General features: G+C 44.7%; 1 protein-coding gene across 1 annotated transcript; it reads right to left on the bottom strand.

Moving 5' to 3' along the window:
- Positions 1 to 310: 310 nt before the first annotated feature.
- On the bottom strand, positions 311 to 26403 carry LOC121540822 (tripartite motif-containing protein 16-like). Its single transcript, XM_045207685.1, has 6 exons — positions 25718 to 26403; positions 25200 to 25295; positions 1473 to 1706; positions 1234 to 1391; positions 1056 to 1117; positions 311 to 819 (listed from the first exon to the last, which is right to left on the bottom strand). Exons 1-6 carry the CDS (start codon positions 26312 to 26314, stop codon positions 311 to 313), a joined length of 1656 nt encoding a protein of 551 aa, XP_045063620.1. The 5' UTR covers positions 26315 to 26403.
- Between the last annotated feature and the right edge of the window lie 1166 nt (positions 26404 to 27569).

Raw genomic sequence — 27569 nt, 5'->3', positions numbered from 1 at the left:
CTGAGCTACATCCCTGCTGGCCATTCCCTCCCCTACCCTGGACGACGCTGGGCCAATTGTGCGCCGCCCATGAGTCTCCCGGTCGCGGCCGGCTGCGACAGAGCCTGGATTCGAACCAGGATCTCTAGTGGCACAGTTAGCACTGCGATGCAGTGCCTTAGACCACTGCGCCACTCAGGAGACATACTACAGTTTAACCAGCTCAGCTATAGACTACACCAGCATGACTAGTATCTATGTGGACTCTACTACAGCTTAACCAGCTCAGCTATAGACTACACCAGCATGACTAGTATCTATGTGGACCCTACTACAGTTTAACCAGCTCAGCAGTACCAGAGAGATAAAACCCAGGATAGAGGGGCTGAGTGAATGTGGTCTGGACTCTGTGGAGGAGGGTCATTGTGTCAGAGACACTGTAGAAGGACAGAGTACCTGCCTTGTGATCCAGGTACACTCCTACTCTGGAGGACTGAGGGCCTGATACTTTAGTCTCAACATTATTGTGTCTGAAATAATAACCACCTCCAGAGCACTGTAAACTCCAGGACTTGTCATTCTCTCCAAATGCACCATATGTCTCTGTTCTGCTGATGTCTTTATATGAGACTGCTGTAACACACTCCCCACTCCACTCCACCTCCCAGTAACAGCATCCAGACAGACCCTCTCTACATAGCACTATACAGTAGTTTGTGAATCTGTCTGGATGATCAGGATATGGTTGGTCTTGGCCTTTATAGGTCACCTTTCTGTTCCCTTCAGACAGAGAGAGGTATGTGTTCACTGTGTTTGGGTCCAGTGTGAGCTGACAGGAATCTGGGAGAAGAGCAGAGCAGAGACCAATGAGGGGAGTTAGAACAATAAGTTAAGTCAGATACTGTATCTACCCTGTCTTTGATTAGAGCACAGCAGAGATCAAATCAGAGAAATATGAAGAGTCAGATGGATACCCAGTCTTTGATTAGATCTACTATTGCTATATATTTCTAGAGGGATTGTTAGGAGTGTCAGTAAAAAGAGACTGTTAGTTACTTCAGAATAAAGAGACTCACATTGTAAGAACTGTTCTCTGGTCTTGGGCTCTGGAGGCAGTACAACATCCACTACAGACACACAAACACATTCACAGAGAGAGGGAATGTTATCATCATACCATATTCCACATGTATATGACTAGTAGGGAACTTTCAATGGTCTAAAGTTGATGTTCTTATTATTTTCAACACACCTGTAGTGGAGATCTTGGTCCATTCTCCTTTAAGGAAGTCTTCTAGTTTCTCTCTCAGTTCAGACACAGTCTTACTCACATCTCCAAAGTACTGAAGAGGACGGACAACGATGCTGGGTAAGTCTGAAGATACACTGATACTGGAGAGAGACTGATAACTCTGGAGAGTGAGAAACAGAACAGAACCAAATGATTGAGAGTTTACATTTTCATATCACATGTAACAAGGCAGTTTAGTTACCTGGAGGAAATGGATGTGATCCTCTGTGTGTGAGAGCTGCTCCAGCTCAGCGCTTCTCTTCCTCAGCTCAGCTATCTCTTGCTCCAGTTGCTCCAGGAGTCCTTCAGCTTGACTCACTTGAGCCTTCTCTTGGGCTCTGATCAGCTCCTTCACCTCAGAGCGCCTTCTCTCAATGGAGCGGATCAGCTCAGTAAAGATCTCATCACTGTCTTCCACTGCTGCCTGTGCAGAGCTCTGTTGAGAGAGAGAGAGATCTTTTACTTTTTGTCTTTTTCTTTAATGGTACATCCTCATTTCATTAAAACCCCACAATACAATAACACCACACATCACAATAACCCAAACCTCACCACCTCTACAACCGTATATCCAGACCATCTTCCCCAGCTATACAGACAGCCCCCCCCAACACACCATATCTCTTGAAACATCTCCACACTTTTTATCATTTTATAAAACTCAAATTCCACCCTAAGGCACGCAGAGACCATCCCATGAAATAATAGTAAAGGGTCTGTTATCCCCCCACCTTTGACCCTGTTCCTCCTTGTTATCCAAATAGCTAACTTTGACTGAGCAAACAGAAAATTCAACAACACACATTTTTCCTTTTCCTTATTTGAATACCTGTACCCCATTATAAACATCCCGACAGTAAAACCCACCCCCAACATCTCACACAGACATTCCAACTGAGACATTAAAAGGCATTAACCTGGCGTACACAGAAAACACATGAATCACAGTTTCATTCATGACACAGAAAGGACACCCCTGTCCGACTCCTGGTTCAACCCATGCTAACCAGCTGTTAGTGGCCAGGGCTCCATGTAAAACCCTCCACTGGAGGTCCCCTGACCTCTTTGGTACTGGGAGTTTGTAGAGCCCCCTCCATCTAAAACCCAGAATACTCTCCGCCCCACATACCCCCTGCCACTGATGTGCCTTCACTCCTGTTAGGCTCCTGATGTTCCTTACCTTAATACAGAGGTTGTAAAGGGCTTTACCTCCCACCCCTTCAAACTCCCCCAGACTCGGAGTGTTAAAATCTAACAAGTCCTCCAGACCCCCTTGCCAGTCCCCAGTCTCTGCCATCACGTGCAGTGGCGGAAACATTGGTGGCCCCTCCCCCTTTGGCCGCTCAAACACCCCCTTTACCGGCTCAGACAGTGCCTCCTGGACTTCCCCCAGGAATCTCTCCAGCAGCCTAAGAAATGTTAGTCCTGTTTGTTGTTCTAGGACTTCTAGGGGTTTCCACCCCTCCTCTCCCAGCAGTCGCAGGTCACCCAGCCTTAGTAATCAAATCAAATCAAATTGTATTGGCCACATGCGCCGAATACAACAGGTGCAGACATTACAGTGAAATGCTTACTTACAGCCCTTAACCAACAGTGCATTTCTTTTTAATAAAAAAGTAAAATAAAACAACAACAAAAAGTGTTGAGAAAAAAAGAGCCGAAGTAAAATAAAATAACAGTAGGGAGGCTATATATACAGGGGGGTACCGGTGCAGAGTCAATGTGCGGGGGCACCGGCTAGTAAGTAATATGTACATGTGGGTAATCCCGCTGTCATCAGTCGCCTCTTCAGGGTGGCTGACTGAACCGATCTAAAAAGGATGACTGGGTTGTGGAAGATAGGCTCCTCCCACACCCACAGCCCAGGCTCCACACCCCCTTCTTGTGTGGGCCTTAGTAGCTGCCAGGCCCTCAGCACCGCAGAGTAAAAATTAGAGTCCTGCTGTACTCAGCCCCTCCAGCCTCATGAGGAATAGCTGCCGGTCCAACCCTAATCCGCCAGCTCTCCTCAGCAGCGCGCATGCTGGCTCCCTCCATCCGACATCAGTATGGTACAGCAGTCTCTGTGCCGCCTTTAGTCGGCATGCAGCCACCCTGCTCTCCAGTTCCACCAGGCCCTGTCCTCCTTCATTTACGGACATATACAGTGGGGGAAAAAAGTATTTAGTCAGCCACCAATTGTGCAAGTTCTCCCACTTACAAAGATGAGAGAGGCCTGTAATTTTCATCATAGGTACACGTCAACTATGACAGACAAAATGAGAAAAAAAATCCAGAAAATCACATTGTAGGATTTTTTATGAATTTATTTGCAAATTATGGTGGAAAATAAGTATTTGGTCAATAACAAAAGTTTCTCAATACTTTGTTATATACCCTTTGTTGGCAATGACACAGGTCAAACGTTTTCTGTAAGTCTTCACAAGGTTTTCACACACTGTTGCTGGTATTTTGGCCCATTCCTCCATGCAGATCTCCTCTAGAGCAGTGATGTTTTGGGGCTGTCGCTGGGCACCACGGACTTTCAACTCCCTCCAAAGATTTTCTATGGGGTTGAGATCTGGAGACTGGCTAGGCCACTCCAGGACCTTGAAATGCTTCTTACGAAGCCACTCCTTCATTGCCCGGGCGGTGTGTTTGGGATCAGTCATGCTGAAAGACCCAGCCACGTTTCATCTTCAATGCCCTTGCTGATGGAAGGAGGTTTTCACTCAAAATCTCACGATACATGGCCCCATTCATTCTTTCCTTTACACGGATCAGTCGTCCTTGTCCCTTTGCAGAAAAACAGCCCCAAAGCATGATGTTTCCACCCCCATGCTTCACAGTAGGTATGGTGTTCTTTGGATGCAACTCAGCATTCTTTGTCCTCCAAACACGACGAGTTGAGTTTTTACCAAAAAGTTATATTTTGGTTTCATCTGACCATATGACATTCTCCCAATCCTCTTCTGGATCATCCAAATGCACTCTAGCAAACTTCAGACGGGCCTGGACATGTACTGGCTTAAGCAGGGGGGACACGTCTGGCACTGCAGGATTTGAGTCCCTGGCGGCGTAGTGTGTTACTGATGGTAGGCTTTGTTACTTTGGTCCCAGCTCTCTGCAGGTCATTCACTAGGTCCCCCGTGTGGTTCTGGGATTTTTGCTCACCGTTCTTGTGATCATTTTGATCCCACGGGGTGAGATCTTGCGTGGAGCCCCAGATCGAGGGAGATTATCAGTGGTCTTGTATGTCTTCCATTTCCTAATAATTGCTCCCACAGTTGATTTCTTCAAACCAAGCTGCTTACCTATTGCAGATTCAGTCTTCCCAGCCTGGTGCAGGTCTACAATTTTGTTTCTGGTGTCCTTTGACAGCTCTTTGGTCTTGGCCATAGTGGAGTTTGGAGTGTGACTGTTTGAGGTTGTGGACAGGTGTCTTTTATACTGATAACAAGTTCAAACAGGTGCCATTAATACAGGTAACGAGTGGAGGACAGAGGAGCCTCTTAAAGAAGAAGTTACAGGTCTGTGAGAGCCAGAAATCTTGCTTGTTTGTAGGTGACCAAATACTTATTTTCCACCATAATTTGTAAATAAATTCATAAAAAATCCTACAATGTGATTTTCTGGATTTTGTTTCTCAATTTGTCTGTCGTAGTTGACGTGTACCTATGATGAAAATTACAGGCCTCTCTCATCTTTTTAAGTGGGAGAACTTGCACAATTGGTGGCTGACTAAATACTTATTTTTCCCCACTGTACAACACTGCCGCCCTCAGCCAGTGATGGCCCAACCAGAAAAAATCCACCAGCTTGCGTTGCAGGTCTGCGAGCAGACCGGTGGGGGGGTTGAGGACAGCCAGTTTATGCCACAGGGAAGATGCCACCAGGTTGTTGATTATCAGCACCCTCCCTCTATATGACACTTGGGACCGAAGCCACTTCCACCTGGCCAGTCTTGACACCACTGCCTGTGACAGCCCCTCCCAGTTCTTCCTGACCCACCTCTCCGAGCCCAGGTACACCCCCAATATTTTAAGCCCTTCACAACCCCACTGCAACCCTCCTGGAAGCAGAGGGGCCATATCCCCCCATGCCCCACATCACAGAGCTTTGCTCTTTCCCCAGTTTACCTTAGCTGACGAAGCTCCCTCGTACACCTTCAGACTATTCTCTAGTGCCTGCATATCCTGACCATCACAGAAACGTCATCTGCATACGCTGACACTGCTATGCCTGTCCAGCACACTCCCTGCAGTCTCCTGCGTAGCAGGCCCAAAAAAGGCTCAATGGCTAGTGTATATAACTGCCCTGATAGAGGGCATCCTTGTCTAATGCCCCGCCTCACCCAGACTGACCTATTGAGCCCCCCTCCCACCTTAACCATATATGATGCCCCAGCATACAACATCTTCAAATAAGCCAAAAACCTTTCCCCAAACTCAAACACAGACATCACATTAAACAGATACTCATGGTCCACTCTATCAAAAGCCTTCTCTTGATCTAAAGAGACCAGACCAAAGTTCACATTAGAACTTCTCGACAAGTCCAACATGTCCCTGATTAAGAACAAGTTGTCCGTGATTAAGCGTCCTGGTACGCAATATGTCTGGTCCTTGTGTACTATAGAGTCCAGATGGGACTTTAGTCTGTTAGCGAGGACCTTGGCAAATATATTGTAGTCCGCACAGAGCAATGCCACAGGCCTCCAGTTCTTAAGTTCACACAAGTCCCCTTTTTTGGGCAGGAGAGTCAGAGCCGCCCGCCGGCAGCTCATCGGCAACTCTCCTACCCCGACGCATTCACGCAACATGCAAAAGAAGTCCAGTCCAATTATTCCCCAGAATCTTTTATACAACTCCACTGGGAGTCCATCGACCCCCGGTGCACGGCGGGTGCCATCTGGGTTACGGCCTCTGCCAGTTCATGGGTCAACAGGGGAATGTCAATTTCATCCCTCTGTACTAAAGAGAGCTTAGGGAGTTCGGCAAACAAAACCCGAGCACACATAGGATCACACAGTTCTGCCCTATACAATTCAGTATAAAACTCCACAGTCCGCTCCCGCATCTCCCCCACCACAGAGGTCATCCGCCCATCCAAAAGCCGTAGACAATGCATACCCTTAGCTTCACTGCTCTGTCTTTCCAAACCAAAGAAGGAGGAGCTGGGAGCATCCATCTCCTTGAGCATGGAGAACCTAGCTCTTACAAGTGCTCCCTTTGCTTTAACCTGGAAAAAACTGCCCAGGTCCCTACGTAGTTCAGCTAGATTAGCCTGGAGGCCTACATTGCCTTGCCCCACCAGCTCTACCTCCATCTCACTAATACTACGCTTGAGTTCCCCCAATACTCTCCTAGCCTCTGAGGATGAGAGCTGTATACTGTTGGCAGAAAAGCCGAAGTTGGACTTTTCCCACATCCCACCATTGACTCAGAGACTCATACTCCTCTCTTCGCTGCCCCCACCTTTCCCAAAAAGTCTAGAAACCTGAGCAAAAAGTGGCATCTTGTAAGAGCTTTACATTAAACTTCCAATAGGATGCCTGCCGAGGCCCTGGTGAAATAGACAGCCGAACCATGGTTATGTGATGATCCGAAAAACCCACCGGGAGAATGGTAGCGCCCAACAGCCTATTGCTCTGATTCCTGGACATGTACAATCGATCAAGCCGGGCTGCATTCACCCTAGCCCCAAAGACCTTCACCCATGTATATTGTCTTGTGTTGGGATGTCTAGTTCTCCACACATCAACTAGGTCAAATTGATTAATAATGTCCCTTAACACCCCCACTGAGCCTGAATGAGGCTCCTCCCCATTTCTGTCTTTCGTAAAATCCATCGTACAGTTCCAGTCCCCGCCGGCCACCAGCGTCTCCTCAGGCAATACCTGTGAGAGTTCCTTTCTAAGACACCCAAATAGAAGCCCCCTCTCTCTCCCTGTGTTGGGCGCATACACATTTATAAAGACAAAACCCCTGTTGTTAATTTCTGCCTTTACTACAAGCAGTCTACCTGTACACACCTCTTTTGAGGAGCACATTTTTACAGACAGACCCGGTACAAAAAGGACTGCCACCCCTGCACTAACATTTGTCCCATGGCTCAGCACACTTGCCCCTTTCCACCAGAGCCCCCAATCAACTTCATTCACCACATCGCTATGCGTCTCCTGCATAAACAACACTTGTACTTTTTTTTGTTTTACATATTCACCCAACACACTCCTCTTTCCCCAATCTCTGGCGCCATTAATATTAAGCGAGCCTACCCAAAGAGTCTCCATAAGAAGTGGGAGAAAAGCCAGCAAAGAAAGAGACCAATAGCAAAGCTCAAAAAGCCCCAGTGCCAGAAAGAAAACTTTCATCTAAACAGTGTCTGAAGGTAGACATTTACGCACAGTTGTGACCCACTTCCTTAACTGTTTCCTGGGTGAGAGGACACCATGCCCCTCATTTTTCATTGCATGTTGCACTGATCTTACAAACTTTCCCGGATCGCAAAAAAAAGCCTCAAGATATACTTTTCCCCCCTTAGTCTCCTTCAGGAACCTTGACAGTTCCGTCACTGTGTACTTTGACCCCTCTGACTGACTGGCTGTCAGCTCTGGACCCATTGAGGAGGAGTCTGAAAAGAAATCCTCCTCATCGGCTTCTTCCTTCCTTCTCCTCATCTCCATACGTGACCACCTGCCCTTCTTATCTAGTCAGGCCCCCCCAGCACCAGGCAAAGGTTCCTTGGTGCCTTTCACCACACCAGCCTCTGCCCTCCCACCTCCTTTCTTCTCCCCCTTTTTCCTCTTCCGCTTGACACCCTCCTCCACCACTCCTAGTCGCTTCCCCTTCCCCACTATACTCTCCTCATCCACTAGCATAACCTGACTGGGCCCAGCCTCATCTACACCACCATCCATGACATGACTAGACCCAGTCTCATCTACACCACCATCCATACCATGACTAGACCCAGCCTCATCTACCCCACCATCTGTCGCATGACTAGGCCCAGCCTCTGCTGCCTGTGTCTCATGGCCCCCTGCACGTTGACCTCAATTTCGCCCACTGGTGCTTGAACCCTTACCTTGTCTACAGCCTTTATGTGGGCACGCAAAGTTCTTATGCCCCAAATCCCCACACTCAAAGCACCGTAGACTATCTGTGCTGGCAAAACCTGCGTAGAGCCCCTCCCCATGCCTAACTTTAAAGTGCACATTTAACTATTGCTCATTGTTGTTCAGAAACATGAACACTTGCCTCCGGAATGAAACAATGTGCTTGACGGCATCTGCCTGAAAACCTGCCGACAGTACACGAAAACCACTAGCAAACTTACCAAAACGACTCAACTCCTTCCTGATTTGATCATCCGTAATAAACAGAGGCAAATTTGCAATTACCACCCTGGTCGAAGGGGTAGAAAGAGGAGAAATTGGCACCAACACACCCCTTACAAATATACTACTAGAAATGAGCCTACCCACCAAATTTGCTCTTTTCATGAACACAACCACAGCTTTGTTCATTCTGAATGTATAAGTTGAGCTCATACCTGTTCGCCGACCGCGAGCAGAACCTCCTCCACCTTAATTCCATTCTCGGGAACACACCTGAATCCATGCCATAACGACAGCGTCTCCTCCGCGCTAGGCTGCGAAGCCATCGCTCACACCTCACCGTTCAAAACCCCAGGAAACTAAACCTCTGTCCTCTTCCTCTCTAACTTTGAAAATAAAAACAGTGGGTACCACTAAAACAAACAGTGCATTAACCCTCCACCATAGAAAAGAGAAACCAAGGAAAGAAACAAGAAAGGCCCTCCACACCAAACACTCAAACTCCAAAAAACTCCCAGCATGCACACACACAGAGAGAGAGAGAGAGAGAGAGAGAGAGAGAGAGAGAGAGAGAGAGAGAGAGAGAGAGAGAGAGAGAGAGAGAGAGAGAGAGAGAGAGAGAGAGAGAGAGAGAGAGAGAGAGAGAGAGAGAGAGAGACTGACTTGTCTTAGTGTAATGAGGATGGGTCATTAAAGTAACACCCCCCCCTCCTAAAAACACATTGCGTGCCACCACAACTTCCACACAATCACATTATACAGTACCCAACACCACAGTACAATACACCATCCAGCACCACATTCCAACCGTACATCCAACCCCTCCTCTCCAGCCATACAGACAGCCCCCCTGAGCCCCCATACCTCCTGAAACATCTCCACACTGTTGATCATTTCGTGCAACTCAAACTCAACCCTAAGGCGGCAACAGTAATGATAAACAGTCTGTAATTGCAGAAAACGGACACCCCTCCCCAACTCCCAGGTCAACCCGAGCCAACCAGCTATTGGTGTCCAGGGCTCCATGTAATACCCTCCACTGGAGGACCCCTGACCTTTCCAGCACTGGGAGCTTATAGAGCACCCTCCACCTATACCCTGCCATGCTCTCATCCCCCACAACCCCCTGCCACTGATGCCCCTTCACTCCCGCTAAGCTCCTGATGTGTCTAACCTTGACACTGAGGGTGTACAGCACCTTACCCCCCACCTCCTCAAACTCCCCCAGGCTCAGAGTGTTAAAGTCAGTAAGTCCTCCGGACTCTCCTGCCAGTCCCCAGTCTCTGCTGTCACTTGCAGTGGTGGAAACGGTGGTGGCCCCTCCTCAGACTGCTCCAGCCCTAAGTACTGCAGCATAGAAATCAGAGACCCCTGCTGTATTGAGTCTCTCCTGCCGCATGATGAAGAGCTGCTGATCCAGCCCCAAACCACCAGCCCTCCTCAACAGAGCACATGCTGGTTCCCTCCAGCCCACCTCCGTACGGTACAGTAGCCTCTGTGCTGCTGAGTCAGAACGCTGCCACCCTGACCAGAAGGAAATCACTAACTTGCGCTGCAGGTCCGCAAGCAGAACGCCGGGGGGGTTTGGGAATGGCCAATTTATGCCATAGGGAGGATGCCACCAAGTTGTTGATGATCAACACCGTCCCTCTGTATGACACTAGGGAGATGAGCCACCTCCACTTCGTCAGCCTCGACACCACCGCTTGTGACACTCCTTCCCAGTTCTTCCTAACCCACCTCTCCGAGCCCAGATACACACGTAAGCATCTTGAGCCACTCACAGCCCCACTGCAACCCCCCTGGAAGCTGCGGAGGTGCCCTGTCCCTCCATGCCCCACATAACAAAGCCTCACTCTTGCCCCAGTTTACCTAAGCAAAAGAAGCCCCCTCGTACACCCTCAAACTATTCTCCAGGGCCTGTAGGTTCTGCTCATCCCTAACCAACACAGACATCATCAGCGTATGCTGACACTGCTATGCCTGTCCCCAACCCTATGCCTGGCTCCCACACTCCCTGTAGCCTCCTGCGTAGCAGGCCCAGAAAGGGCTCAATAACAAGAGTGTATAGCTGCCCTGACAGAGGGCATCCCTGGTGAATGCCCCTCCCTACCCAGACTGGCCTACTGAGCCCTCCCCCCACCTTGACCATACATTAAGCCCCAGCATACAACATTTGAACACAGGCCACAAAATTCTCCCGACAACCAAAACAACACATTGAACAGATATTCATGGTCCACCCTATCAAAGGCTTTCTCCTGATTATGAACAGATTGTCTGTGATTGAGCATCCTGGTACACAGTACGTTTGGTCCTTGTGTACAATAGAGTCCAGGTGGGACTTGAGTCTTTTAGCGAGGACCTTGGCAAAGCCCTTATCGTCCACACAGAGCAATGCCACAGGCCTCCAGTTCTTTAAGCTGCTCAAATCCCCTTTTTTGGGCAGGAGAGTCAAAGCCTCCTGTCTACAGCTTAGCGACAGCTCCCCCACCCCGACGCACTCACGCAACACACGTCCTGTCCAATAATTCCCCAGAATTGTTTAGAAAAATCCACATGCAGACCGTCTGAGAGACAGCAGCTGAGAGTTTTTGAAAGGCCAGGGAAATGTCCATTTGATTTCTCTGTGACAGAGAGAGTTTGGAAAGGTCTGTGAGCAGAACCTGAGAAGGCCCAGGATCACAGAGTTCTGCCCTCTATAAATCAGAGTACAACTCCACAGCCCGCTGCCTCATCTCCCCACAACAGAAGTTACCCACCCATCAGGTTCCCTCATCTCCCCACAACAGAAGTTACCCACCCATCAGGCTGCCTCATCTCCCCACAACAGAAGTTACCCACCCATCAGGCTCCCTCATCTCCCCACAACAGAAGTTACCCACCCATCAGGCTCCCTCATCTCCCCCACAACAGAAGTTACCCACCCATCAGGCTCCCTCATCTCCCCACAACAGAAGTTACCCACCCATCAGGCTCCCTCATCTCCCCCACAACAGAAGTTACCCACCCATCAGGCTCCCTCATCTACCACACAGAAGTTACCCACCCATCAGGCTCCCTCATCTCCCCACAACAGAAGTTACCCACCCATCAGGCTCCCTCATCTCCCCCACAACAGAAGTTACCCACCCATCAGGCTCCCTCATCTCCCCCACAACAGAAGTTACACGCCCATCAGACAAACGTAAACAATGGATTTTCTTGGTTTCCCCACTCTGTTTTTCCAACCCAAAAGAGCTGGGAGCATCCATCTCTCTCAACATGGAAAATCTAGCTCTTACAAGTGACCCCTTTGCTTTCATCTGAAAAGAAAGCCCATAGGTCCCTGCGTAGTTCAGATAGATTATCTTGTAGCCCCACTTTGCCCCACCAGCTCAGCCTCCACCTCACTTATGAACCACTCAAGCTCCCCCAGTACTCTCCTGGCCTCTGAAGAGGAAAAATATGTATACTGCTGACAGAACCAGAATCTGGGCTTTCCCTACGTCCCACCACTGACTGAGAGACTCAAACTCCCCCCTTCTGCTGTCCCCACCTCTCCCAAAAGCCTTGGAAGTTTGAGCAAAAAGTGGCACCTTGTAAGAGCTTTTCATGGAATTTCCAATAGGACACCTGCCTGGGCCCTGGTGAAACAGAGAACTGAGCCCTGTACTAGGTACAGACACATTAGAAACAATAGAACACTATGGAAAATATGGGAAACCAGGCCTGCTATTCATAGCAGACTTCGAAAAGGCATTTGATAAAGTTCGACTGGAATTTATATATAAATGCCTGGAGCATTTCAATTTTGGAGAATCTCTTATAAAATGGGTCAAAATCATGTATAGTAACCCTAGGTGTAAAATAGTAAATAATGGCTATTTCTCAGAAAGTTTCAAACTGTCAAGAGGAGTGAAACAAGGTTGTCCACTATCGGCATATCTATTTATTGTGGCCATCGAGATGTTAGCTATTAAAATCAGATCCAATAATAATATCAGAGGATTAGAAATACAGGGCTTAAAAACAAAGGTGTCATTGTACGCAGATGATTCATGTTTTCTTTTAGATCCACAACTAGAATCCCTCCACAGCCTCATAGAGGATCTAGATACATTTTCTAACCTCTCTGGATTAAAACCAAATTATGACAAATGTACTATATTACGTATTGGATCACTAAAAATACAATTTTACATTACCATGTAGTTTACCAATAAAATGGTCTGATGGTGATGTGGATATACTCGGAATACATATCCCAAAGGAAATAAATGATCTCACTTCAATAAATTTTAATAGAAAGTTAGCAAAAATAGATAAGATCTTACTACCATGGAAAGGAAAATACCTGTCAATTTGTGGAAAAATCACCCTGATTAACTCTTTAGTATTATCCCCAGTTTACCTATTTGCTTATGGTCTTGCCTACGCCTAGCAAACAGTTTTTAAATTATATGAGAAAAAAATATTCAATTTTATTTGGAACGGCAAGCCAGACAAAATTAAAAGAGCATATTTATATAATGAATATGAATTCGGAGGACAGAAATTATTAAATATTAAAGCATTAGACCTATCACTAAAATCTTCAGTCATCCAAAAGTTATACTTAAATCCGAACTGGTTCTCAAGCAAATTAGTAAGATTGTCTCACCCACTGTTCAAGAAAGGCCTTTTTCCCTTTATTCAGATTACAACCTCTCACTTTCAGTTATTTGAAAAGGAAATAATCTCCCAAATGTCACTATTTCTAAAACAAGCCATAGAAAGTTGGTTGCAATTTCAATTTAATCCTCCAGAAATCGACAGAACAAATAATGCAACAAATATTGTGGTTAAATTCAAATATACTAATTGACAAAAAACCTTTATTTTTGACAGAATGTTTAAAAAAGGTATAATCTTCGTAAATGATATCATCGGTAGGACTGGTGGAGTTATGTCGCACATGCAGCTAACAAAAACATATGGAAATGTCTGCTCTACCCAAAATTACAACCAAATAATTGCAGCCTTACCTCAAAAGTGGAAGAGGAAAGTTGAAGGGGGAGAAAGTAAAGGAACTTGTCTGTCGGCCTTGCATTAAAGAACATAATTGGTTAAGGAAAACTGCGATAAATAAAAAAGTATATCAGTTTCACTTAAGGACCAAAGGATTGACAGCAGTCCCATATAGATTGCAAAATAGTTGGGAAGAGATCTTTGACGTACCGATCCCATGGCATAGTGTTTATGAACTGACACGCAAAAGCGACACGGATTCAAAAATTAGAATCTTTCAATTTAAATTATTATATAAAATTATTGCTACCAATAGAATGTTATTTATATGGGGATACAATCTTCCCAGCTCTGCAGATTTTGCTGTGAAGAGATAGAATCATTAGATCATTTGTTTTGGTTCTGTCCATTTGTAGCTTGTTTTTGGACACAGGTCCAGGAATGGCTAAAGGATTGCAATATTTACCTGGAACTAACCTTGCAGATAGCATTACTGGGTGATCTGAAAAGTCATAGTCAATCAATCAATAATATAATAATACTTTTAGCAAAAATGTTTATTTTTAATTCACAATCTGTAGAAGCAATGAGAATAGAAAGGTTCAGAACTTTTGTAAAACATCACAGTATGGTTGAAATATATATGGCAAATAGAAATCCTATATGGATGGTGTTAAGAGATAGATGGGAGGTATTGAATAGAGTTGAAGGATGGGACTAATAACAAATAACAACAAATAATAACAAAGATAGCTAATAATGTAAGCATACTGTGTCCATAATAAGTATATAGGTTGTATGTTGGGAGCTTTTGGGAAAGAGCACAGTTAGAAAGATATGGCATTTAGAAGCAAACCGGATGGACATCATGAAAATGATCGGAGAGGTTGAGAGTAGAAGAAGTTCAGGAGCAAAAAAATAAATAAATATATATATATATATATATATATATATATATATAGATATAGAATTATTGTAAAATTAACTCTGTCCATAAGGTGTAGATAGTAAGTATAGACCGGAAGTAGAGGCCTGGGCGTTGTTGTTCACTAATTTACTCCAAGTAGGGAAAGGATGGTGGGGTTGAAAAGTAATAAAGGGGAATATATATATAAAAAAAAAAAAAAAAACATGGGGGATTGGAAGTGATGCAGACAATTACATTGATAGAAGATACAATCTATCTGCAATATTAAGCTGATCCATCCCCCCGAGAAAAAAAAAAAAAAAAAAAAGGTACAGACACATTTATGAAAGCAAAGACAAGGTCATTGATTTAGGCTCTAACCACTAACAACCTACCCTTACACACCTCTTTTGCTACCCCTGCACTAAGATTTGTGCCATGGCTCAGCACCTGCGGCCCCTTCCACCAGACCCCCCAATACACTTCATTAATCATATCACTGTGTGTCTATTGCAAAAAACAATATCACACATTGTTTTTGTTTGACATATTCCCCCAGTCTCTGCCGCCGTTCATGTTAAGGAAGTCTAACTGTGAAATCTCCATAAGAGGTGGGAGGGAAATCACCACAATCAGAATCCAGTAGAGAAGCCCATAAAGCCGCCATGCCAGAAAAAACCATCCATTTAAGCAGATTCTGAAGACATGCCCTTAAGAACTCATGACCCATTTTCTCAGCCTATACCGCTTCCTGGGTGAGAGGACACTAAACCCCTCATTCTTCATCACGTGTTGTACTGACCTTACAAACCTTCCAGGATCAATCAAATAAGACTCCAGCAGAACCTTATTTTTCCCCTTTAGTCTCTATCAGGAACCTAGAAAGTTCTCTCACCGTATATACTGGGCCCTCAGCCTGACTGGCTGTCAGCTCTGGATCCAATGAGCCGTCTGAAAACGAGGCCTCTTCCTCCGCTCCCTCAGACTCACCTCACCCCTCTTCCTCCTACATTGTCACTGTACCGTCCTCCTCCTCCCCAGTCTCTGCCCCCCTGCACTTCCCCCCTGATCAGAGCCTCTTCCCCAATGACAGCCAATATTTCCTGGGATGTGCCGACCAAGCCTTTGTCGACCGGAGTCTACTGCAACCTGCCTCTGCTCACGAAGCCATAGCAATTGAATTGAAACGAACCATCGCTGAGCCTCTTCTGACTGGAATGATCTATAGAATTCAATTTTCCCTAAATGGCACCAAAACATATCTACCTTTTTATTTTACCACTAAAATCTGTTCTTAGGACGAAACTGAAAAAAATAAGTAATAAATAACAACTGGTGTAGAAAGTAAACATCCGCACCTCGATGGTGCCAAGTGTGCTTATGTCTGCATTATCAGGAAGTAGGAAAAAAATGGCAACTTCTGACAATATCTGGTCTAGCGATCGATGACAGCAGAGTACGCTGCCCAACCTGATGTCATTAGAAAGAGGAGATTATTCTGATTAAAATGGTGTTTGACTTAACAAAAATCTAAACATACACATAGAGATATTTTGTGAAATAAACAGACATACCTATTTTTCACCTATAAGAAACAATGGGATGACCTCAAAGTTCCAGGAGTACATGTTTTTATTTTTTATTTTAACTACCAGCAATACGCTGCCCAAACTTACATCATTAGAAATAATAGGTTATCCTGATTAAAATGGTGTAGAACTTCAAACCATTAAAATTAACACATCTATTTGAGATAATTGGTGAAATAGACAGACGTCCCTATTTCCCCAAAACAATGGCAGTCTGAAAGTTCTAAGATCAGTCTTTTATTTAACCAGTTTACAATTTATCTATGACCATTTGCCTTTTCGTGTTGAACATTTTATGATTTGTAATCTAGCGGTTAAGAGCGTTGGGCAGTAACCGAAAAGTGGCTGGTTCGAATCCCCGAGCCGACTAGGTGAAAAATCTGTCGATGTACCCTTGTACAGATTTAGGCACTTAACCCTAGTCGCTCTGGATAACAGCGTCTGCTAAATGACTCACATGTAAATGTAAACTAGGCCTCTGTGAAAGCGTGGCAATAACTTAACTTTTCATTTTACACATACTCTTTTGAAGGTAGGCAGGCAGCACACTCCTGAAAATGAACTGCTCAGCAAAGCAAAGGCTCTTGAGAGCTACCAGTTTTATATAGAAAGCTCATTTTCAGTGTCTGTATCCAGTGTCTGTGTTTATGTTAAGGGGGTGATAATGACAACCATCTAAATATATACAGTGGGGCAAAAAAGTATTTAGTCAGCCACCAATTGTGCAAGTTCTCCCACTTAAAAAGATGAGAGAGGCCTGTAATTTGCATCATAGGTACACGTCAACTATGACAGACAAATTGAGAATTTATTTCTCCAGAATATCACGTTGTAGGATTTTTTATGAATTTATTTGCAAATTATGGTGGAAAATAAGTATTTGGTCACCTACAAACAAGCAAGATTTCTGGCTCTCACAGACCTGTAACTTCTTCTTTAAGAGGCTCCTCTGTCCTCCACTCGTTACCTGTATTAATGGCACCTGTTTGAACTTGTTATCAGTATAAAAGACACCTGTCCACAACCTCAAACAGTCACACTCCAAACTCCACTATGGCCAAGACCAAAGAGCTGTCAAATTACACCAGAAACAAAATTGTAGACCTGCACCAGGCTGGGAAGACGGAATCTGCAATAGGTAAGCAGCTTGGTTTGAAGAAATCAACTGTGGGAGCAATTATTAGGAAATGGAAGACATACAAGACCACTGATAATCTCCCTCGATCTGGGGCTCCACACAAGATCTCACCCCGTGGGGTCAAAATTATCACAAGAACGGTGAGCAAAAATCCCAGAACCACACGGGGAGACCTAGTGAATGACCTGCAGAGAGCTGGGACCAAAGTAACAAAGCCTACCATCAGTAACACACTACGCCGCCAGGGACTCAAATCCTGCAGTGCCAGACGTGTCCCCCTGCTTAAGCCAGTACAAGAATGCTGAGTTGCATCCAAAGAACACCATACCTACTGTGAAGCATGGGGGTGGAAACATCATGTTTTGGGGCTGTTTTTCTGCAAAGGGACCAGGACGACTGATCCGTGTAAAGGAAAGAATGAATGGGGCCATGTATTGTGAGATTTTGAGTGAAAACCTCCTTCCATCAGCAAGGGCATTGAAGATGAAACGTGGCTGGGTCTTTCAGCATGACAATGATCCCAAACACACCGCCCGGGCAACGAAGGAGTGGCTTCGTAAGAAGCATTTCAAGGTCCTGGAGTGGCCTAGCCAGTCTCCAGATCTCAACCCCATAGAAAATCTTTGGAAGGAGTTGAAAGTCCGTGTTGCCCAGCGACAGCCCCAAAACATCACTGCTCTAGAGGAGATATGCATGGAGGAATGGGCCAAAATACCAGCAACAGTGTGTGAAAACCTTGTGAAGACTTACAGAAAACGTTTGACCTGTGTCATTGCCAACAAAGGGTATATAACAAAGTATTGAGAAACTTTTGTTGTTGACAAAATACTTATTTTCCACCATAATTTGCAAATAAATTCATTAAAAATCCTACAATGTGATTTTCTTTTCTCATTTTGTCTGTCATAGTTGACGTGTACCTATGATGAAAATTACAGGCCTCTCTCATCTTTTTAAGTGGGAGAACTTGCACAATTGGTGGCTGACTAAATGCTTTTTTTCCCCACTGTATATATTTTGTATATATAATTAACTAAATGTATGGTGTCTTTGGTTAATGTCAGTTTCATTGTTTGTTATGCTATAAATTGTTATTTTATGGTTGTAAGTGATAAAATGAACTAGAACATCTTATATTTTGCAATTTCAAGTAATTACTACTTTAGTAAGTATATACACTTTATTCAGTACTATGTCGCTCTTGCTGCTGGTGACTCTCAGATCCACCTCTACGCAGACGACACCATTTTGTATACATCTGACCCTTCTTTGGACACTGTGTTAACAAACCTCCAAACGAGCTTCAATACCATACAACACTCCTTCCGTAGCCTCCATCTGCTCTTAAACGCTAGTAAAACTAAATGCATGCTCTTCAATCGAACGCTGCTTGCACCCGCCCGCCCGACTAGAATCACTACTCTCGGCGGGTCTGACTTAGAATATGTGGACAACTACAAATACCTAGGTGTCTGGTTAGATTGTAAACTCTCCTTCCAAGCTCACATTAAGCATCTCCAATCCAAAGTCAAATCTAGAATCAGCTTCCTATTTCGCAACAAAGCCTCCTTCACTCATGCTGCTAAACATGCCCTCGTAAAACTGACTATCCTACCGATCCTTGACTTCGGCGATGTCATTTACAAAATAACCTCCAACACTACTCAGCAAATTGGACGTAGTCTATCACAGTGCCATCCGTTTTGTCACCAAAGCCCCATATACTATCCACCATTGTGACCTGTACGCTCTCGTTGGCTGGCCCTCACTACATATTCGTCGCCAAACCCACTGGCTCCAGGTCATCTATAAATCACTGCTAGGCAAATCCCCGCCTTATCTTAGCTCATTGGTCACCATAGCAACACTCACCCGTAGTATGCGCTCCAGCAGGTATATCTCACTGGTCATCCCCAAAGCCAACACCTCCTTTGGCCGCCATTCCTTCCAGTTCTCTGCTGCCAATGACTGGAACGAACTGCAAAAATCTCTGAAGCTGGAGACTCTTATCTCCCTCACTAACTTTAAGCATCAGTTGTCAGAGCAGCTTACCGATCACTGCACCTGTACACAGCCCATCTGTAATTAGCCCACCCAACTACCTCATCCCCATATTGTTATTTATTTTGCTCATTTGCACACCAGTTTCTGTATTTACACATAATCTTTTGCACATCTATCACTCCAGTGTTTATACTAAATTGTAATTATTTTGCACTATGGCCTATTTATTGCCTTACCTCCATATCTTACTACATTTGCACACACTGTATATAGATTTTCTATTGTGTTTTTGACTGTAAATTTTGTTTATCCCATATGTAACTCTGTGTTGTTGTTGTTTTTAATCGCACTGATTTGCTTTATCTTGGCCAGGTCGCAGTTGTAAATGAGAACTTGTTCTCAACTGGCTTACCTGGTTAAATAAAGGTGAAATAAAAAATAAAATATAATTCAGTACTACTGCAATTGCTAAATAATTCCAATAGATAGCAGCATAAGACCACAAATGAAATTTCAGAAGCTTAGTTTAGTTCTCTCCCTGGATATACCACTCCCCCTCACAGGAAAACTCCTGCCAAGCGAGGGGCATGTTGAGGTAAATTTGCTAACCGCGAGGGTTGCATGATGTAATTGATTGTTGGGCTGGAAGATGCAGTGTTTTGTCTTTTCTATTCCGAGACTGTTTACTCCCAATATGAGATATTAAGAAGGTTATTATAATGCATGTTTACTAGGGTTGAGGTTTGCGCATCTGACTAGGGATTATTTGGCCGGTGTTCAATACCTGCTATAGTTAATATTTTGTTGCTCTCCCAAAAGCAACACAGGCCTAATACGAGGTATATAGCTAACTGTAAAGTAATGAGTGACCATTTTAGAAAATTATGGCACATATAGTTTTTGGTTGCATGCTATTTTATATCAATCATATTGCTGCTTGTAGCCTATAAATGATGCTTCGTGGTCTTATGCTGCAATCTATTGGAAATATTTAGCAATTAAAAGCGACTAATTCACGTAGACATTGGTGAGGCAGCTGAGAAATCAAGCGTATTTTTCTTATTTTCTTTAACCTTTATTTAACTAGGCAAGTCAGTTAAGAACAAATTCTTATTTACAATGAAGGCCTACACCGGCCAAACCCGGGCCAATTGTGCGCCACCCAATGGGACTCCCAATCACGGCCGGTTGTGATACAGCCTGGATTCGAACCAGGGGGTCTGTAGTGACGCCTCAAGCACTGAGATGCAGTGCCTTAGACCACTGAGCCACTCTGGAGCATTAATTCCAGAGATCAGTCTCAAACCTGCCCCACCTATCCCACGCCAATTGCTGGACTTTCACATAGAGGTTACTAGGTCACAACCAGTTCAAACCACATTTGAAAAATAAAACAAACGTGTCTTGTTTATCAAGTGTTCTGCATTGCAATACTAATTATAATAAAATGACTAATAAAAATAAAAAGTTTAATATGGGATTTATTTTAAAATAATAATAATAAATGCTATTTAGTACTGAAATAGGTTATATGTAGGGTTAGAGTTTCTGTAAAGCACTTTGTGACATCTGCTGATGTAAAAAGGGCTTTATAAATACATTTGATTGATTGTTAGGTTTAGGGTATTTAAAGCAAAAAACTGTATAGCTCTCTTGCTCCTCCCTGTGGCCTTCTGTGGGTACTACATACCTCATTCACAACACTTGCTAGGCTCTAATCTGAGGTAGCAACTGTGTCAGATCTATAAATCAATGAGCTACACCTATCCATTTAGTTTACAACTCAGTGAACCTGCGCAGCATTCGCTCAATTCGATGCCTACTAACTAACAAATTACCCAGCAACAATTTATTAACAATAAAACATTTTTTTTTAAGGTTATTTCTTCATTTAAAAAATGTCTGGCTGTTTAAATCGGCCACATCTTGAAAAGGAGGACAGGGACATGCGTTCTGTTTAGGTTTTACACCTTTATCTGAAATGCATATGGTTAACCATCTCTAGCACTGTGGGTCACCACAACGTGTTCCCAGGTGAACAGTGAGTTTGCTCACCAAGTAGTCATAACCTTGTTAATAATAAGTTACCTGAGGTAAAGCTACAATGTTAATACGGGCTGGTCTCAATACCAACAATAGTGAAGCTGGCATTGTGACGCAGAACAATGGGCTGGGAATAGAACTTTCATTAGGCGAGTTGGTGCCACAGAGCTCAATACAACTAATAGGAGCTGGCAGGGTGAAACATGCCCTATTATTTCTAAACTACGGCAAGCATCTGGGACATATGGTAATATTATGAAACTGGGCTCCATGGCGGATGCAATGACGTAGTTCTCAGAAAAAGGCGTTAAAAATATATTGTGTCCAGCCTAGTCCTAGCCCACCCTGCCGGCTGGTCGTGCTTGTCTGCACTAGCATTATGTCCTACATCCCCACACTAGAAACACTGACAACTATCTGTGCTAGCAAACCCTGCGTTCCACCCCTCCCCTGCGTAACCTTGAAGTTTGTTAAGAAACAAACACTTGTCTACAAAAAGAGACAACATGTTTAACGGACTGCGCTTGGCACCCAGCCGAGCACACGAAAACCACTTGCACATTAACCAAAACGAACCAACTACTTGCGGTCTGTTCGTAGTAATAAACGGAGGCGAAATCTGCACCAACACACCCTCACAAAAATCCCACTAGCAACAAAACAAACCTTTTTCATTAACACAACCACCGCCTTGTTCATTCTGGATGCAGAGTGCAGATGTTCCACACAACCTGTTCGCCGACCATGAGCAAAACTTCCTCCACACCTTTCTCCGGAACGCACCCGAAGCAACAGCGTTTCTTCTCCACTCGGTTGAGGCCATCACGCCGCCCTAACAAACTACCCCTACTCCCCCCCTAACTCTAAACGATAAACAGTGGAAACCAATAAACAAACCCTCCACCTTGAGAAAATTAATTCAGAAAATACGCAAGAACCAAAAGAAAAAAGAATAGATGCCCACCTCACGAACCACAAAACTATCACGCGACCAACTTCTTCTTCTATGAAATAATGGCGGTCCACAAACCAACGTTAAAGGTGCATGCCGCAACCTACTGTGCTGGAGTGTGTGGTCAATCATGGTTTCCAACATTTCTAAATCCTCCTACCTAACTCAGTACTTCTGAGAAAATAAAAAAGAGCCCTACTAACTACTAATATACCCTCCCCCATCCCCAAAATCCCTTCCAACCCCCCCAACCCAGTCCAACCTCAATGACCCTACACTTCAATCTTTCCCTCTCTTCAACATACTTACAACAATATAACTACACATGCTCCACCGTTTCATCGACCATACCCTCCAGACACAAACCATTCCCATGCTTGCCAACCAGATGTAATGACGAGTTCAATGTACAATGTCCTAAGCGCAATCGAGTAAACACCACCTCTTCCTTCCTAATCTGACCTTTGAATCTTGGTCCATCGACCTTTTTTGGAGGGCATATTAATGCCGGCCCTTGTGCTCAGAGTTCCATCTCTTCTGCCACACATCTATCAAAATGTCTCTGATCTTACATTTGGCCTCACCTCTACTCAGTGGAACATTAATATAAATTATATCTAGTTTCAAAGCTCTTTTAGCTAACTGGTCTACAATTTAATTCCTTTCCACACCCGAATGTGCTGGGACCCAGAAGAATCTCACTACTACACCCATTCTCTCAATTCTCCATAATAACATTAATACCTCCAATAGTAGGTCACTCCTATTAGATTTACCAGATGATAAACTATTCAATACAGACAGAGAATCTGAGCATACTATAATTCTAACAGGTTGTACGTCCTCCACCCACTGGAGGGCAACTATTATCGCCAACAGTTCACCTGAGTATACTGACAGTTCATCTGTTAGTCTTCTACATATCTGCACATCAGATTCAGGAATGTAAACGCCTGCTCCTGTGAGCCCACTATCTGGGTCCTTGGATCCATCTGTGAAAAGCCGTAAATGTAACAATGTAATTGTCAACCATTTTCCCTATATCACTGACTTCTGACCAATCTTTCCTTTTCTCTACCAAGGTTAGATCAACAACAGGGTCTGGGAGTAACCATGGAGGAACATCCCCTATCACCACAGAAGGGCCAACCTCCAACTCCCTCAAACCACTCTCATCAGCAAGCTTTCCAACTGTCCAACCAAAACCACTGCCTTGTCTACTAGTATATTCCCAACAGTCATCTAGAACAGTAGCAGTGGGATGCTCAACTTCACAGCCTTTCAACCTAACCCAATAAGATATTGACCATTTTTTACGCTGTATATCCAAAGGCATTTCACCTGCCTCCACTAGTAAGGCACATACAGATGTTGATTTAAATGCACCAATACATATCCTTAAAGCTAAATACTGTATTCTGTCCAGGTTCTGAAGGCAAGTCTTTGCCTCTGCTCCATAAACGACACACCTGTAATCAATTGTCGTCCTGATCAGAGCTCTATAAATATCCATCAACGTTTGTCTGTCAGCACCCCATTCATAACCAGAGACTCACAAAACCAACTACCATAAAAGTGATGGAATGAGAGAGACAGAGACATCGTTACAACTCTGTACACAGCCATAATATAACGGTTCTTCTTCTTTGGAGTTTAACGGTGGTTGGTATCCAATATGTTGCATTACCGCCCCCAACTGGACTATAATATCAATCCATTATACTTTGTAATAATACAAAAAACACCCTTCCAACTAACCCTACACTCATTAAATACCCACTACCCCATTCCACTACTTTGACCCTATCTGCTCCTGCACCATGCCAACGGCCTGGGAGGACGGGACACCACCACTCAACACACCCTGTAACTCTTCTGAAGTCAAATCTCGTATGCCCAAATACTTCTCTGCAGCTGCCACCACAACATATATTTTCTGTGATTTACATTCCATTTCTGCAGTCCAGTTAATAAATATTGCTATGAATGGTAAGAAGCTAACTTTACTGAAGCTTATATCACTCGTTGGCCTATCCCTCTGTGCTGGCACAGATCTACTACTCACAGGGATCCTCTCAGGATCTCTCACCCTTGACAATCCGCCTCTACTTTCTTCACTGTCTCAGCATACGACACCTTCTGCACTACTCTGACTCAAGCCACCTCAACCTACCTCTCTCGCAACCGGACACTTCAGATCCCCAGCAACATGGGCATCCCTACAGTTGACACACACAACTTTATCCACCGAAACTACACAATCCTCTATCCCATGCCCTCCTGCACAATTCCCACATCTTGGAATCCCCCTCCTACAAACTGCTGCAACATGACCATAAACGTTGCACCTGAAACAGTGCAGTGGATTCGGCACAAAAGCTCTAACAGGATAACTGATATATCCTAACATGACTGTCACACCAATCGGCAGGCATCACAAACACCAGGAATCTTCAACTTGAATTGCTCCACCTCCACACTTACCGCTACCCCAGAAATCACTCCTTTCAATGGTGCCCTGTTCCTAACATATATTACCCATGCCAATAAAGCCCTTTTGAATTGAATTGAATTGAATTGAGAGCTCCACGTATGAAAAAAATAATAATGTATGCACTCACTAAATTTAAGTCGCTCTGGATAAGAGCGTCTGCTAAATGACTAAAATGTATAAAATGTTAATGTATAGGGGACATGAGTCAGTCATGGTTACTCAAGGTTATGTGACGATTTAGCCCCGCCTTTGACTAAAATATTAGTGTTGGCCCACAGCCCAATAGGGAATGGTAAAGATGTTGGTTTCTCCCATGGTAGACCTGGGTTCATATTCCGCTGGTTATATTAAGTAGTCTATTCTCTGAAAGGGGTCCAGACAGCCTGTTCCCAACAGTGGGCTCAGTGGGATAGGAGACGGGCCCCTCTCCCTCTCTCTCTGACTGTAGGAGAGAAGTGAAATGGTGTGTCTCCTCTGGTCAACAATACTCACCTTGAGAGACTCCACAGCCTGTTGGAGCTCCTTCAGCTCCTTCTCTCTCTCCTGGAATCTCTGCTGGATCTTCTGCTGACTCATCCCCAGCTGCCTCTGTGGAGAATCACTCTTCAATGAGCTATCAAGCTTTATTTGTCCAGTAGATCAATAGTATAGTAATGTGACATAGGGCACATAGGGAGAAAGGTCTAAATTCTTGAGGAAGTCCCTTTCCAACATTATATATTTTTATGTTGCTATGTGAATGATTATAGATATGGTAGACGTACATGTATCAGGGGGTTGAGACTTTACTTTGGACTCATAAAATGGCATTCAGAATGATAATAAGGTTTGATTTTAGATAATGGTGATACATTTAGAGCAAACTCAATATACTCAAGGTTTGTGTTCATATTTGTTCTGCTGAGGATCAATTTGATTTGAATTCTCTCATATTGAAACAGCCTTAGTTCCTACTGTATCTTTAATTCTTTGTTTATCAGAAAGTCACCAACAAGTAGTTCTGGTCTTACCTGTTTCTCAGTCCTCTCTGCTGCAGCTGACACTGCATCATGGCCTTTATGTTTATCCATTGTACACAGCATACAGATACACTGTTGATCGGTACGACAGAAAACCTCCAGCAGTTTGTCATGATCAGAGCAGATCTTCTCCTGTAGTTGTGCGGTGGCTCTGACTAGCTTGTGCTTCTTGAAAGCAGGAAATTCATAGTGAGGTTGGAGGTGAGTCTCACAGTAAGAGGCCAGACACGCCAGACAAGACATGAGGGCTTTCTGCTTTCTGGTCCCAGTGCAGAAATCACACACCACATCTCCAGGTCCAGCATAGCACAGAGCAGGAGGGGGAGCAGCCTGGAGTCCTGTCTTCTTCAGTTTCTCCACCACTTCAGCCAACATGTTATTTTTCCTCAGAGTAGGCCTTGGAGTGAAGGTCTGTCTGCACTGAGGACAGCTATAGACCCCTTTCAGAACATCCTGATCCCAGCAGCCCTCAATACAGCGCCTACAGTAACTGTGTCCACAGGCAGTAGTGACCGGCTCCTTCAGTAGATCCAGACAGACAGAACAACAGAACTGGTCCTGGTCCAGCAGAACATCCTGATGAGCCATTTGGACGGTTGTTCACTCTCACACAGACAGACGACACAGAGACTCAGATCAGTTTTGTTTCCACAGAAGAGAGTTTGTGGAGAGGGATGGACTTCCTGGTTGTGCCAGAGGGGTGGGGTTTTAAGGAGGGAGGGAGGGAGGGAGGGAGAGGTTTGAGGAATGGAAGAAGAGAGAGAGGGACTGCATGCAACAGCAAGAGGGAGACAAATAGTTTTGTTCCTGTGGTGAATTAGTATTAATAAATTGTAGAGTTTGATGGACTATGAGGTAGAACTGGGTTAATCAAGAGCATAAAGTTAGAATTCTTTGTTACTGGGCCAGGAATTGTATTGGGTCATTTAATTTCACTGTGTGGGTGAGTAGAGCGGGAATCTGCCCTAGGGTCAGAGTGCTTGCTCTTACTTAAATCCATGGCTGTCTTATCTGATGAGAGACTGAAACTAGCTTGGGGCCATTTGTTTTTGTCTTCAAACACAGTGAAAAGAGCCAGGGTTGAACAGAGTTTAAACTAAACATGAGTGTTTTTGCAAGATAAGGATTGATTGATTGTAGTACTCTGAATTTAATGAAAGTTGAGTTTAGCCGCTCTCAGAGACAAAGGAAGTGGGCGGGGCAACAAAAGAGCGGGAAAACTGGACACAAACCCCCCTTGGTTTGTGCTGTGGTGGAGACCTCTGTGGGCTATACTCGGCCTTGTCTCAGGATTGTAAGTTGGTGGTTGAGGATATCCCTCTGGTGGTGCGGGGGCTGTGCTTTGGCAGAGTGGGTGGGGTTATATCCTTCCTGTTTGGCCCTGTCCGGGGGTTTCTTCGGATGGGGCCACAGTGTCTCCGGACCGCTCCTGTCTCAGCCTCCAGTATTTATGCTGCAGTAGTTTATGTGTCGGGGGGCTGGGGTTAGTTGGTTATACCTGGAGTACTTCTCCTGTCTTATCCAGTGTCCTGTGTGAATTTAAGTATGCTCTCTCTAATTCTCTCGTTCTCTCTTTCTCTCTGAGAACCTGAGCCCTAGGACCATACGTCAGGACTACCGGGCATGCTGACACCTTGCTGTCCCCAGTCCGCCTGGCCTTGCTGCTATTCCAGTTTCAACTGTTCTGCCTGCGGTTACGAAACCCCTACCTGTCCCAGACCTGCTGTTTTCAACTCTTAATGATCGGCTATGAAAAGCCAACTGAGAGACCTGAGCCCTAGGACCATACGTCGGGACTACCGGCCGTGGTGACTCCTTGCTGTCCCCAGTCCGCCTGGCCTTG

The sequence above is a fragment of the Coregonus clupeaformis genome, chromosome 26 (assembly GCF_020615455.1).
Source record: "Coregonus clupeaformis isolate EN_2021a chromosome 26, ASM2061545v1, whole genome shotgun sequence".
In the NCBI taxonomy this organism is placed as follows: domain Eukaryota; kingdom Metazoa; phylum Chordata; class Actinopteri; order Salmoniformes; family Salmonidae; genus Coregonus; species Coregonus clupeaformis.
The sequence above is the reverse complement of the archived record's forward strand: the minus strand, read 5'-3'. Positions and strand labels throughout refer to the sequence as shown.

Bases quoted from the DNA above. Each gene is read 5' to 3' on its own strand.
- LOC121540822 (XM_045207685.1), bottom strand. From the start codon at position 26,314: ATGGCTCATCAGGATGTTCTGCTGGACCAGGACCAGTTCTGTTGTTCT. The intron at 25,296-25,717 runs GTAAGACCAGAA...GATTCTCCACAG, and splicing joins CAGAGAGGACTGAGAAACAG to AGGCAGCTGGGGATGAGTCA. The intron at 1,118-1,233 runs AGGTGTGTTGAA...TGAATGTGTTTG, and splicing joins TGGACCAAGATCTCCACTAC to TGTGTCTGTAGTGGATGTTG.